Source organism: Nematolebias whitei, chromosome 21, assembly GCF_014905685.2.
Source record: "Nematolebias whitei isolate Nwh7 chromosome 21, NemWhi1, whole genome shotgun sequence".
NCBI classification, from domain to species: domain Eukaryota; kingdom Metazoa; phylum Chordata; class Actinopteri; order Cyprinodontiformes; family Rivulidae; genus Nematolebias; species Nematolebias whitei.
Window position 1 is genome coordinate 27,443,541 of NC_056518.1, and position 12,839 is coordinate 27,456,379.

The 12,839-nt window shown below is 39.6% G+C and overlaps 1 protein-coding gene across 1 annotated transcript; it reads right to left on the reverse strand.

Annotated features, from left to right (window-relative positions):
• Positions 1 to 5,146: 5,146 nt before the first annotated feature.
• zgc:123321 (Protein YIPF5-like) lies at positions 5,147 to 9,306 on the reverse strand. Its single transcript, XM_037694708.1, has 6 exons — positions 9,238 to 9,306; positions 8,864 to 8,946; positions 8,149 to 8,279; positions 7,762 to 7,907; positions 6,407 to 6,588; positions 5,147 to 5,382 (listed from the first exon to the last, which is right to left on the reverse strand). Exons 2-6 carry the CDS (start codon positions 8,941 to 8,943, stop codon positions 5,220 to 5,222), a joined length of 702 nt encoding a protein of 233 aa, XP_037550636.1. The 5' UTR covers positions 8,944 to 8,946; positions 9,238 to 9,306; the 3' UTR covers positions 5,147 to 5,219.
• Between the last annotated feature and the right edge of the window lie 3,533 nt (positions 9,307 to 12,839).

Genomic DNA, 12,839 nt, shown 5'->3' on the forward strand with positions numbered 1-12,839 from the left:
TATATATATGTATATATATATATATATATATATATGTATATATATATATATATATATATATATACATTTCCTAAACAGAAGGCAACCGTGTCCCTGTTCCTTTCTCTTGCCCCTCAGATGATTTAGGCAGATGGCTCAATCATCTGATATACGTACTAAATATGAACACTGAATTATAATTTCATTTAATGGTCTCAAGTGGAGGAGCGTGAATATCTTGGCGTCATGTTTCAAGTTCAAGCATCTTCATTATTGCCAAAGGGCAATTTGTTTCACAGTCAGGGACCACTGTGATGTAGAGGTATGGAAGCGGACTTGGAACCAGAAAGTTGTGGGTTCAACTCCCCTTCATGCCCACATGTCGTGTTCTTGAGCAAGACACCTAATCTCTAACTGCTCCCCATGCACCTACATAGCTGCCCACCGCTCCAGCTGGGTGTATCTGACGTGTGATGGGTTAAATGCAGAACACAATTTTCATCGTTGTATGGAAACATACAATCATGACAACACACAGCACTTTTTGGTGTTTACAGGTGATGGCAGGATAAAGCGGATGATGGACCAACAAACCAGGGCTCTGTCTGCAGTAATGAGAGCCTTACTCAGCTCTGTTAAGGTTAAAAATTAGCTCTAACAAGGTTAAGCCAGGTCCTCTGGACAGATTCTTCTTTGTTCAATGAGAATCAGGTGAAAAGGAACCCATACCCAGAACAGTGGTCATTCAGTATGTTGTGGGAGTTTCAGTGAAACAGACATTTATTTTCTAAACATGACGTCCCAGTGGCTTTTAAACCCCAAAATACATTATGGCAAAGGATGGTTCATCACAAATATACAGTCCTCAGACACAGTATGCTGTTCAGCGCTGGGAGGGCTGTGATCGGTCTTACATTGGGGAAACTAAACAGCCACTGGCCAAAAGGATGGCCCAGCACAGAAGATCAACATCATCAGGCCAGGACTCTGCACTCCTCTGCAGGCCAGCAGTCACACTTTCAGGGATGAAGATTTTAACATCCTTGATAGAGAGGAATGCTGGTTTGAGAGAAGAGTAAAGGAAGCCATCTTTGTGAAGAGAACCCATCCATTGTTAAACAGGTGGAGGCCTCTGTGTTCAACTGTCACCCTTTTCAGCGCTGTTAGTTCAAGTATCAGTCAGCCCTCTTGGAATAGCAAGCAGCCATCAGGGCACTAACAATTGGTTAGCCTTAGAGATCAGGTGAGGAGTTTTGTCCTTGGGATAGAACTGCTGCCTCTCCGTATCTAAAGGAGTCAGCTGAGGTGGTTCGAGCATCTGATTAGGACGTCTCTCTATGGAGGTTTTCTGAATACATCCTACTGAGACCTCAGGGCAGACTCAGAACTTACTGAAAGAGGGATGTGTGGGTTCCCCTTCTGGACCTGCTACTTCTGAGACCTGGCCACAGACAGACAGCTGGATGTTAAACCTCAATATTCCCTCATCTAATTGTCCTGAAGATATGGTCATTCAGGGGGACGTGAAAATCAGCATGGTTTATTAAATCACCAGATTTGCACACTCTTCCAGGAAACCCTTAAGATTTATCTTATCATCATAAAAGCAGGAAGTAAACCAAACATTTCTGATCCATATTGCATCCTTAAAGTGCAGCAGAGAGGAGGCGAGTTAAAGCAGGGTGCTGTGGTTAATGATGGCTCACAGCGCGCCGAGCAGAGGGCTCTGTCAGCCGTGCTCTGAAAGGTGAGCATCAGCGAGCCTCTGAGAACTTTGAGCTCATAAATCATCTGGAAGAGTTTAGTGTAAAGTAGCAGGAGGACTATGCGGGGCCCAGGGAGTGCTTGTCTTGAGCCTACCGCTTGGCCGGAGGGATTTGTTTGCTTTAACCAATCCAAACAGTTAGGAGAAGAAAGACTGGGCCTGCTCCTCACAGTCCCATTGTGGGATTGTCCTTTCCTTTCCCTCTGCTTTCTGTCAAACATGCACACATGTTCCCTCACATATATTCCCTCTGCAGGGGGGTGTACGCTCACTAATATAAACACAATCCTTGGCTATTGTTTATGCTATCACTAGTGTTCTTTTTTTCGGTTCAAACTGAGGATTTGGGATCAAGTATTCTGACTCTACGGCCTTCGGAGGAATTGATCAATTAAAAGGTTATATTACACTGAGCTGAGGTTAGAGCCACACTTTAGGTTTGGCTCTGCCATTTACCCTCAAAGGTTAGAATCAGGAAATATTCTGAAATGGTTCAAGACAAGAAAGTAGCCAGAGATGTAGAGGTTTTGTAACAAAAACTCCTCTGGGTTTGACTTTTGAACCAACACAAATTACAAAACAACTGTAGATTTCTTATCTCTATTACAAAGTACGCATAGTTTTTATTTCGACTTGGCCCTGTCAAGGAAAAACAACAGATCACAGAGGTCCAAATAGTTTTGCAACTCATCATTTTAAATGAGCATTTCCTGTCTGCAAAAATCACAATAGTAGCCACAAGTGATGTTTGCAAAAGGTCTCGTGGATAACCTTCAGTGTTTCTCAGTTGGTGTTGTACACACAATGAAAAAAAATGTATTGGACTTTTTAATAAACAGCATCAGATTTTTTTTGTAGGTGAAGCCCATAAAACATGATAGAATGATTACTGACAGGATGTATCAAATTATGGGACTGCCACAGGCTGGACAAAACTATGAAAAACGATCAAATGTGAACATTATCGCATAATAATAGTGAAATTTGCTACCTTAAATTTGGGTCTGAGTTGATGATTTTGAGTATTTAATCAAGAAATGGACAAGAAACTCATTCCGCAGCAATGTAGCCCTGGCATAGCAATGTAGATTTCACTGAAATCCTCCATGATTCTCAAATTGTGGTTCAAATACCACCGGTGGTAGTCAGAAATGCTGGCGTCTCCAACCTAAATTGTACCTTTACCCAACCATAATAAGATAAACTATGATGTAAAGCTAAATAGTAGAAATATCTCGTAAAGACGAGTGGTTCAAATGTTACAAGTGTGGCTCCTAGAAACAAAAGTTTGCCCTATAAAGTTTTTGTTTATATTTTGTGCCATGCAACCTAATTTAATAATAATAACTAAAAATCAGTTTTTACCCTTTAGCAGAAAAACATTTTTGTGTTTCTGTTCACTTAGTCTCCATGCCATCGTAGTTTCCCACACCCAGAGGAAACACAAAGCAGAGAGAGATCATGGCCTCAATATTTTGTTCCCTCAGAGATCCAAACTCTTGGCTTGTGCAACACTTGAGGGACCAGATCCACCTGACCTGCAGTCCTTAGAACTTACATGCTGTTAATATCACAGCAAACTGTGTGGACATCAACGCCCTGCCTCCCCGTCTCCCCCTGCTCCGAAAGCGAAGTTGTCTGTTGAACATCACTGGGTGATGCTGTCAGGGTCCACTCGCAGCCCCCATACGTCTCACGTGTTGTGTGAAAATGAGTTCTGTTACGTTTTCAAAATTATTTATAAAGTTGTTAAATATAATTTCACATTGATACTGTTTTTATTTTATTTTTCCTTTATTTAACAGGCAAATCCTATAGAGACCACAGATCGCTTTTGCAAGGGAGGTCTGGACTTGAAGGCAGCCTAATGTATGTTTTTTGACTGTGGGAAGAAACTGGAGTACCCGGAGATGCAAACACGAGGAGAACATGCAAACACTCCACACAGAAAGAGCCCAGGTTCAAACCTGGGACTGAATCCTGGACTTTCTCTCTGTGAGGCAACAGCGCTAACCACTGATCCATCGTGCTGTCAATGTTGTTTAATTTTATAACCCGCATTGCCACTGTTTCAAAACCTGGGTCACAGGGGTCACTGGTGCCCACAGTCACTGTGCAAGAGGTGGGGGACAGCCTGGACAGGTAGCAAGTCCATCACAGAGCCACAAAGAGACAACCATTCACTCTCTCAGTCACACTTAAGGACAATTTAGAGTTACCAGTCAGCCTAACATGCATGTTTTTGGTCTGTGGGAGGAAACCGGAGTACCCGGAGAAAACCCACACATGCACGGAGAGAACATGCAAACTCCACCCAGAAAGGCCTCGGCTGATTTGATCTGGCAACCTTCTAGCTGAGAGGCGGCAGCTCCAACAACCCACTGTGCCGCCACATGCCAACTTTGGAATATAAAAATGTTGGAACCCACCCATGATGCTATAGTGTTTCCTATCGTTTTCTTTTTAGTAACTTGGTTTAGTCATTTGGAACAGAGGAAAGTATTTTTTTGTTTGTTTGTTCTTACTGAATCCTGGATTTCAGCAGCTGAACCATCTGTAGGACTCTCCTCTTCATGATGCTCCAAACATTTTCCTCCTCCTCTGCGTCAGTGGTCTCGTCACCCGTCTGCAGGAGGCTGATACCCTCTACCCCGTCCCATCACAGATACTGCCCTTTCCATCTTTCACTGATAACAGTCTGAATGCTGTTTTTATCTTCGGCTCCTAGAACTAGATGTCCATTTGTTTCAAAAGCATAGATGCATCTCTCCACAGAGCACACACTGTCCATAAACAGCTTGTGTCCACAGAACGTGTCCACACTTTCAGGTTGTGTTTTTGTGTCAATGACAATAGTTTTCCAAGGTTTTCCCAAGTCTATGTGGTGATATTTATCACTGTGACATCATAGTGTCTCATTCAGGGATCAAACATCATCCAGCAGGGGTTTCTGGCATTGACCTCTACTACAAATATGAAAACTGCAGCTGTTTTTTTTTTTTTTTTTTACTTTTGGAACATGTACAAGTTTTAATTAAGACAGCAGCAGGACTAATAGAAAAATGTTTCTGCAGCAAATAGACTCAAGAAGTAAAAAACAAGAAAAGCGTTTAGTGCTCCAATAAAATGGAAGGAAACATGTTTTTGAGCATTTTTATGATGTTTTAGCACCATCTGCAGCAAAAAGAAGGTAAAAAGTAAATTTTCTAGAGAAAGCAAAGAGCCATCTTCAGTTCTCCTGTAAATATTTATTTAGAGTGCAAGTACAACAAAAGAGCTGAAAAGTTACTTTAAATCTAAAGTAATTGTTTTTAAATTAGCAAGAACCAATTGTCAGGAGTTCAAATCTCCAAGTTTGTTCAAAAATGAAATATTTATTAAGTATCTTACAAAAAAAAAAAAAAAAAAAATCACATTATCCAACGTGTTTCCTGCATGTCAGATTGTTTTAAATTGAGTTTGATTCAGGTGAAGGTTAAAACACAGTCAGCAGAGTGAAGAGCCCGTACAGCAGGACACACGGGTAAAACACCAGCAGCTGCTGCTCGTGCATCGCCAGCGTGGAGATGAAGATCTTGGAGGCTGAGAAACTACACCAACAAATGGCTAACAAGGCCAGAACTGTTCCCAGAGCATCTCTGCAACAAACAACAGAAAAACTAAAGTCATAATGGGCGTGAGTCCTGCTTGGATCCTGAATGAGCTCATAAATATTTAAACTAAAAGCTAAAGCTTTTAAAGATTTCAACACTCTCAGCAATCAAGCCACTTTGTTTTAAAATCTGTTTCAGCTGTTTTCACTAATGAGCAGCAGGGATTTTAGGAGAATAAACAGACAGTTTACTTCAATCCATCCAAATTGACATTTTTCTGCTAAATGTAATGAAGCCACATGTTTGCATCTGTATCGACAAATGAGCTAAAACCATGATACATATGTGAGATGAAATCTGCCAAGGCTGCTCCTTGTCTCTGATATCTGTGGTGTTCATAAACAGGATCTTTAGGAGCAGTCATGGAGAGAAGCTGGCTTAGAAACTTCAGGGTCTCGGCTCTGCTTTTTGCAGATCTGGTTCTTTTGGTGCCTTCAACTCACCACCTTCAGCAAACAGAAGTTCAGTAAAAGTGGACAAGCGATGCTTTCTCTGTATGGTTGGCTCCATCTTGGAGATAAAGTGAAGGGGGATCAACACATCAGAATGAGTCCGGTGAGGCAGTTCAGACTTGGAGGCCTCTTGGACACCTCCTTTTGAAAGATCCCCACACTGGGAGGAGAACCAGGGACAGACCCAGAACTCAATGGACATGGTTATATGCATTTTCTCTGGGTCTTGGGATTCCCCAGAGGGGCTGGAGAGTGTCACTGGTGAGAGGGAGGTCTGGTTTACCTCTTGGATCTCTTGACTCTATGACCTGACGGATGGATGGATGGATGGATGGATGGATGGATAACTTAAACAATAAAGTTCTAGAATATTTGCTGATCTATAAACAGTCACTCCCTAACATTGTGACCTGTTATTCCTGCAACAAAACCAAAGTGAATCATGCTCATTTTTATTTTATGGCTCTCTGTAATGTTAGAACAGTTCAAGCAGCATTTTTTAAAGAAAAACACAAAGAATTTGCTGTCGTTACTACAAAGCTCAACCATAGTCTTACTGCAGAGAGTAGAAGACGGCGAATGCAGAGAGGGCCACGATCGGTAGGAGGCAGTACCCGAGGACACTGGCCACGCAGCCGTAAGAGACTGACAGGGCGCTCATCAGACTCAACAACATGTACATCACAATGCAGGCGATGGCACTGATCCCGTACACATAACCAAAGTGGACTTTACCCGCCTGAATAGAGAAGATTTGCAAGTTAGGATCTCACAGCTGATTGCAATTTAAAAATGACGAAATAGTTATTGAAAATAGAGAAATTGCATTTCCTGCAAAAGTGCAATGTGAATGCTTATTGCAGAAGAGCCTGCTTAAAAACAACTGAAATTAGTTAAAATCATGCTGAAATGGAACAACAAGCCTAAATTAGCAGAAGAAAGCAGAAAGAACACATACCTGCTGAATGAGGTTTTAAAAAATTAGCACAAAAATTAGGAAATTAGCTAAAAAAATACTGAAATTAGCAACAACAAAAAAGCTGAAAGGGTAAAGCAAGCTTAAATTATCAGAAGAAAGCAGAAAGAACACATATTTGCCAGTTAGGCTGAAATAAGCAAAAATTAGCACAAAAAAGTGGAAATTATCTAAAAAAAATAATTAAATTAGAAAAAAAACGCTGAAAAATAGATTAAAAAAGTAAAAAGAAGCTGAAATTACAAGAAGGAAGTGGAGAGAGCGCAATTTTGCTGAATTAGGCTGAAAAAAGCTGAAATGAGTGCAAAAATGTGGAATCAGCTGAAAAAGCTTAAATTAGCATCAAAACAGCTAAAGTAGCTGAAATAGTAGAGAAAAAACTGAAACTTACACACAAAAAAAAATAAGTTGAAAGGAGCATAACAAGCTGAACTTAGCAGAAATAAGTTAGAAGTACAAAAATTTTGTAGTTATCAAACGAATATGAAAGGAGCACAAAACAGCTGAAATTAGCTGAAAGTTTAAATTTGCAGAAGGTAGCTGAAAGAAGCTGAACCAGAACAAAATGTGAAAGGAGCAATAAAAGGTTGTAGACAGATCTAAAGATTTGAAGGATGTAAAATGAGCTCAATTCATTTTCGATGAGAAAAAAAAAAAGTGACAGAAAAGGCTAAACATTTCAAAAAGCTAAAGTTGCACCAATACCAAAAGTCATAGATTGTCCTGAAAGAGCTGAACGTTTTGATTTATGATTTGTTGAAAACTGAGGCGAAAACATTCACACTATTATAACTGGGTTAGAAATGACGCTCAACAACAAGAGACTTATTAGGACGGTGTGGATGTTAGTAAGGAAGCATTTAGAGGCTTTGTTCCACAAACATGCATGGTCAGAGAAATGTGTTTAATACAACAAGTCATGCATTAGGGATTCACCATCATTAAAGTGACGCCCAGTGCGATGCAGAAGAGGATGGGACCTGTCAGATCTGTCTCATTCATGATGCTGCCATCAGCAGGCTTGAAAGGGTTCAACACAGTGAGCGTCTTCTGCCACATGTGGTCAAAATCAATTCCAAGTTCTGGAAAATCCACAGAGTGGATGGGAGAGGCTGGTCAGTTCAGAAAACTCAGAGATAATCTGAGATTTTACTAAAAGCCTTTTAGGACCTGCTGCCAGTGTTTATGTAAGGCTTTAAAAGTTGAGCTGAACTACTTTTCTTTAGATTGACATGTCCAAATCAAGCATCAGCCATTAAAACATGGGTGGGTGTGTAAATATTAGACTGTCATATGGTCTTTACGTGCTCTATATCTAATTACCAACAAGAAGAGGAGGTTCATCCTCAGGAGAATCTCCATATGTGGCGGTGTGCGTTGGCTGATAGATCTCTCCTGTGTATTGCTGCTCCATGAAAGGATCCTGAACATCTGGAATGACGTCCTGCGGTTCACTGAATCAGCACAGATACAAACATCACGATCATCTCACATTTGCACAAATATGTGGAAGATGAAAAAAAACTGTGATTCTGAGATTCCTTCAAACCTGAAACGCATCTTTCTTTTAAAAGTCAAACTTTGCTTAATAAAGTAACAAGTAATAGAAGAAATTTTCAGCTATGGTAGATATTAAATAGTTATTGCCAACATTTGCAAAGTGTGAGGGAAATGATTTATTGATCAATACACCGTTCTGATCTCTTCTGACAATGTTTTACTCCTAATTCACATCTTGATCTGCCCCTGACTGACTTTGGAGATTTTTTTTTTTTGCTATAGGAATCTGTCAACAACTTTGTCCATTATCACAAGCTCAAAAGCACTTTTCCTAGAATACTGGTAGGACTTACATGTTGTGTTGGTAAAAAAAAAAAGACATTTTCCTCATCGAGAAACACATTAGAAGCACTTTGTCGATTACGAATGAAAAGGTTTGGACGTTCTGCAGACAGAGATGTTCTCAGTAGTCGGATCAACAGTCCTGACTCTGAGGTACATCTCCCACAGTTGAATTGATCTTAAAGGCATTACTTACTCATAGAAAGCCACAGTGCGGCCCTGGTCGTCTACATAATATCCCATCTGGTAGAAGTCAAACTGCTGCGAGTCTCCCATGCTCTGAGGAAAACCAAAAGAAAACTTGTTATTTTATGGGTAAACAGTTGCTTTCAGGTTTTACTTCTCAGGAACAGAGGACCATCCTTTATTTTCTACATCACGTAGGCGACACAAATTGGTTGCAGTTCACAAAACATTCAGTTCAAAACATCACATGTGAGAACTGTGACTGAAGGGAGCGACGTCTCAAAGCTTAGCAAATAAAACTGTGCAGTTAATTTAAATACTAGCCAGATTTATTCTCCATAAGGAAAACTCTGCTGAATAAAGGCTTTTAGTGAATAAACTCACTTGAGGCTTATAGTAAACGGTTGAACAAGGTGGACCTTCTCCTCTTAGCCTCTTTGCCGAGTGTCGGGCCTGACTGCAAGTGAAACCTGCTCTGTGAAGTCAGACTTAAATAACATCTTATATTTAGACGGAGTGAGAATAGATCTGACAACTGGTCACCACTCAGAACTGTTTTCAAACACAATGTGGATTTCCGTTTTAAACTGCAATATGAATTGATTAAAAAAAATATATATATACATATATAATGGTGGAAGATGAGCTTTTTTGATTCTATGATTATTCGTAAATCTAAACTGCAGGTTTTTGGTTTAGTTTGGTTTGCTAAAGATGCAGCAAAGCTTGCATCTACAAACATAAGTGAAACAACTATTTTTATTTTAGGCTAAATAAAAAAAACTAAAATTAAAATTAAAATGTTTCTGATAAAATATGCATTTACATTTTAAACCCTCTGTGCTAAGGAAAATGACACTGACATTGTGTAGCTACAAACTGTGAACAAACAAAATAAAATTACATTTTATTAAACATTTCTGATTCCAAATATCATTTAAAAATGGAATTTGTGAATCTTTTCACTTTCCTCTCTAATCGTGAACAGACAGGCTTTATCCCCCTCTGGTGGTGAAAATGTGAAACTGTCACAGTTCTAATAAATAAACTCATTCAAATATTCTTTACGATAATCAAGTGCTTTAATCTAAATGTTTTATCAACTTTATGACGCTTTTCAGGAGGAGTAAAAAAAATCCGACTTTTCCATGCTTTTAAACGCACCATACTAAACACGCATGTTCCTCGTGCTCTATGTTCAGCCAATCAGAAGGCCAGAAGCGCAGCTTGTTTGTGGGTGTACTTCACGGCTCCTCCAATCAGCGGCGCGGCTCAGTAAAGGTTGGTTCGATCGCAGGAGAGGAGCTGTTGCTGTCACTTCCAAAAGGTATGACCCAACGACGAAATGAAACCCTTAACGACTTGTTTTTACAAATTTCAGACTTGCATTTGACACTTTCTTCGTGTGGATACATGAATGTGTCCTGGACGTTGTTGAAGCTGATTAATCATCTTCGACCAAACGTTCTGACGGCTAAGTAGCTAGCAGCAGTTAGCTCCTCAGTCAGTGGATGAATGAGCTGCGGGCGTTTCCCTGACCCGCCTCAGTTTTGACTTCTTTGGGCTGGTCGTAATGTCCCTCTGCTAACCGAGAAGCTTAAACGAGTTGAGGCTCAGTTGGCAGAAATGAGGCGGAATCGTGTCCATTTCAGCGTCGTTAGCTTGGTCTGCGTTCAAACTTCCTGTAGCGTTGACTTAAGTAACTCTGTTCACCAGAATTTTGTTTACCTTAACTTGGACAAGATCAAAAGTCTGCTTTGTGAGAAATATTACTTCTACGTGTGAATAACGAGATGTTTAGCTGTTTTTAAATCTGAACATTCCAGTTTAATTTTGTTCATTGTCCAAATTGTCAAAGTTAGGGTCACAGTCACTGACTGGGGGGTCGTGAAACACCGAGTGGGCGGTCCTAAGATGACCACAATAAAGCCTAGCAAAAAGGTCAGAGGTCAACTGGAAGCCTGCTCACATTTGCATTTTAGATTAAGATGTACTGAGTTAAAAGTGAAAATTACAGCTCTGGTTAATTTCTTACACTATATTTCAAAGGTTCAGTGTTCGTTATTGTCATTCACGTCACATGTGGTACATGAGGTTGAATGAAACTATGCACACAGGGTCCCAGTTACATCCAACAAAAGTACAAATTGTAAAGAAAAACATTAATAGTACTAGGGGTGCACCAAAGTTTTAACAATTGTCTAAACTTCATTTACATTTCAGAGCACTACCTCATGGCCAGTTAAAACAAGTTCATATTGTTTCTAGGATATTGTTCTAGGGTATGTTTTTCAATACAATAAGATTGGAAAATTGAAGGTGCATTGTGACCTTATGACACCTCACAGTGTTGCTTATAAAACAAAATCGGAGTCGGCAGGTCAGACTTTTTAGAAATCGGTGATCGGCCAGAAAACTGCAGTCTGTGCACCCCTAAATAGTACAAAACAATGCGCCAAACAGCAGCACGAACATGAGTCTGTGTGAGCAGATGAGGATGAATAAACACATTTCATACCAGTTTCTGCCAACAACTGGGATCAAAGAACTTAAAGAGTCATTGGGGCGTAGCACGGAATATTTCTTCAAATATATCAAGGTTATTTGTCATTCGCAGCAACAAAATTGTGTACTTAAGGTCCCAGTTACACGCAAAAATAGCAAAAATATAAAGTAGAAACAGTATACAAGGATCTAAGATATACGCTAAACAATAATAATATAATACAGTGAATTAAACAGCAGCCTGAACACGAGTCTGTTGTGAGCAGATGGATATGAATATAGCAGCTTAAAGGCAAGACATCAGCAGCATGGATAATCAGCAGCACAGATCAAGTCAAAGTGGCATTACAGTGATAATCCTGATCAGGAATTCATGAGTCTAACAGCTTCAGGGTAGAAGCTGTTCCTCAGTTTAGTGGTTCTACACTTAATGCTCCACAACTTCCTGCCTGAGGGGAGCAGGGCAAAAAATGCGATATATAAATATATATCCATGTTTTGAACTCAGGCTGACAGCCCAGAGTGGGTTTTTGCCTATGGTCCTTAGCAATGTCTCTGAATCAATATTTGCACTCTGCTTCCTAAATTTGCATATACAACTTAAAAAAATATTCAGACAGATGCTATTAAACATCATGCTGAATCCATTGTGTTAATTTTTGTATATGTGTCATGTACTGTGGTCACAAACTCAAACATTTTAACATAGATGCATCAAAAACGAGGGAAATGCCAGATTTTCAGCTGGCGATTGCCATGTCATTTGAAGCATGATTGAGCTCATCAGCATGGTCAAAGATTGTGGAAACTAAACTCTGATTTTTTGTAATACAAAAAAACATCTCAAACCAGCAGCACTATAGGTGAAAACATAACATTGAGTACAACATGGGACAATAGAACAATTGTAATTTTTTTGATTGATGCTTGCCAGAATGCCTTCATAGTAGCTCCATGACACTCAGTTTTTGTGCTTTTACATGTAAAAACTGAGTCTGTAGTGAACTGTGTTCGGTCTTTTTACAATCAAGTAAATTTAATAAATGTTTAAAGATGTTCTTGACTGTTCAGTACTTTTTTTTTTTTTTTTTTAGACAAATGTGCTGTGGAGCACGCAGTGTTCTCCCAAAGTGACTTTGAACCCCTGCTGCTTTCAGTCCAGCACTGGATGTGTTTGTAGATAACACATTAGTTGTATTGTTAAAATAATTTAAAGCAGACATTGTAAATGATTAAATGATTCTTAGCTGCTTGTGTTGTTTCTATGCTTTAACTTGTCAGTAGTTCTATAACAACTTGTATAACTTTAATAGTGCTAGTGAGGGTCACACGTCTGCTGTCGGTGTGAAATTGAAGCTGAAAACGTTTCGATCCGCTGCATTACTCAACATTAATCTCAGTTTGTGAGATAAGGAACCATGCAAAAGCCTCGACTCGCTCCTCCTTTCTTTATATTTTGCTAATTGTTTTTTTTTTTTTTT

Coding starts and splice junctions, on each gene's coding strand:
- zgc:123321 (XM_037694708.1), bottom strand. CDS start 8,943: ATGGGAGACTCGCAGCAGTTTGACTTCTACCAGATGGGATATTATGTA. Junction 7,908..8,148: donor TGAACCTCCTCTTCTTGTTG/GTAATTAGATAT, acceptor TGGATTTTCCAG/AACTTGGAATTGATTTTGAC. Junction 6,589..7,761: donor TGGGCGTCACTTTAATGATG/GTGAATCCCTAA, acceptor TTCTCTATTCAG/GCGGGTAAAGTCCACTTTGG.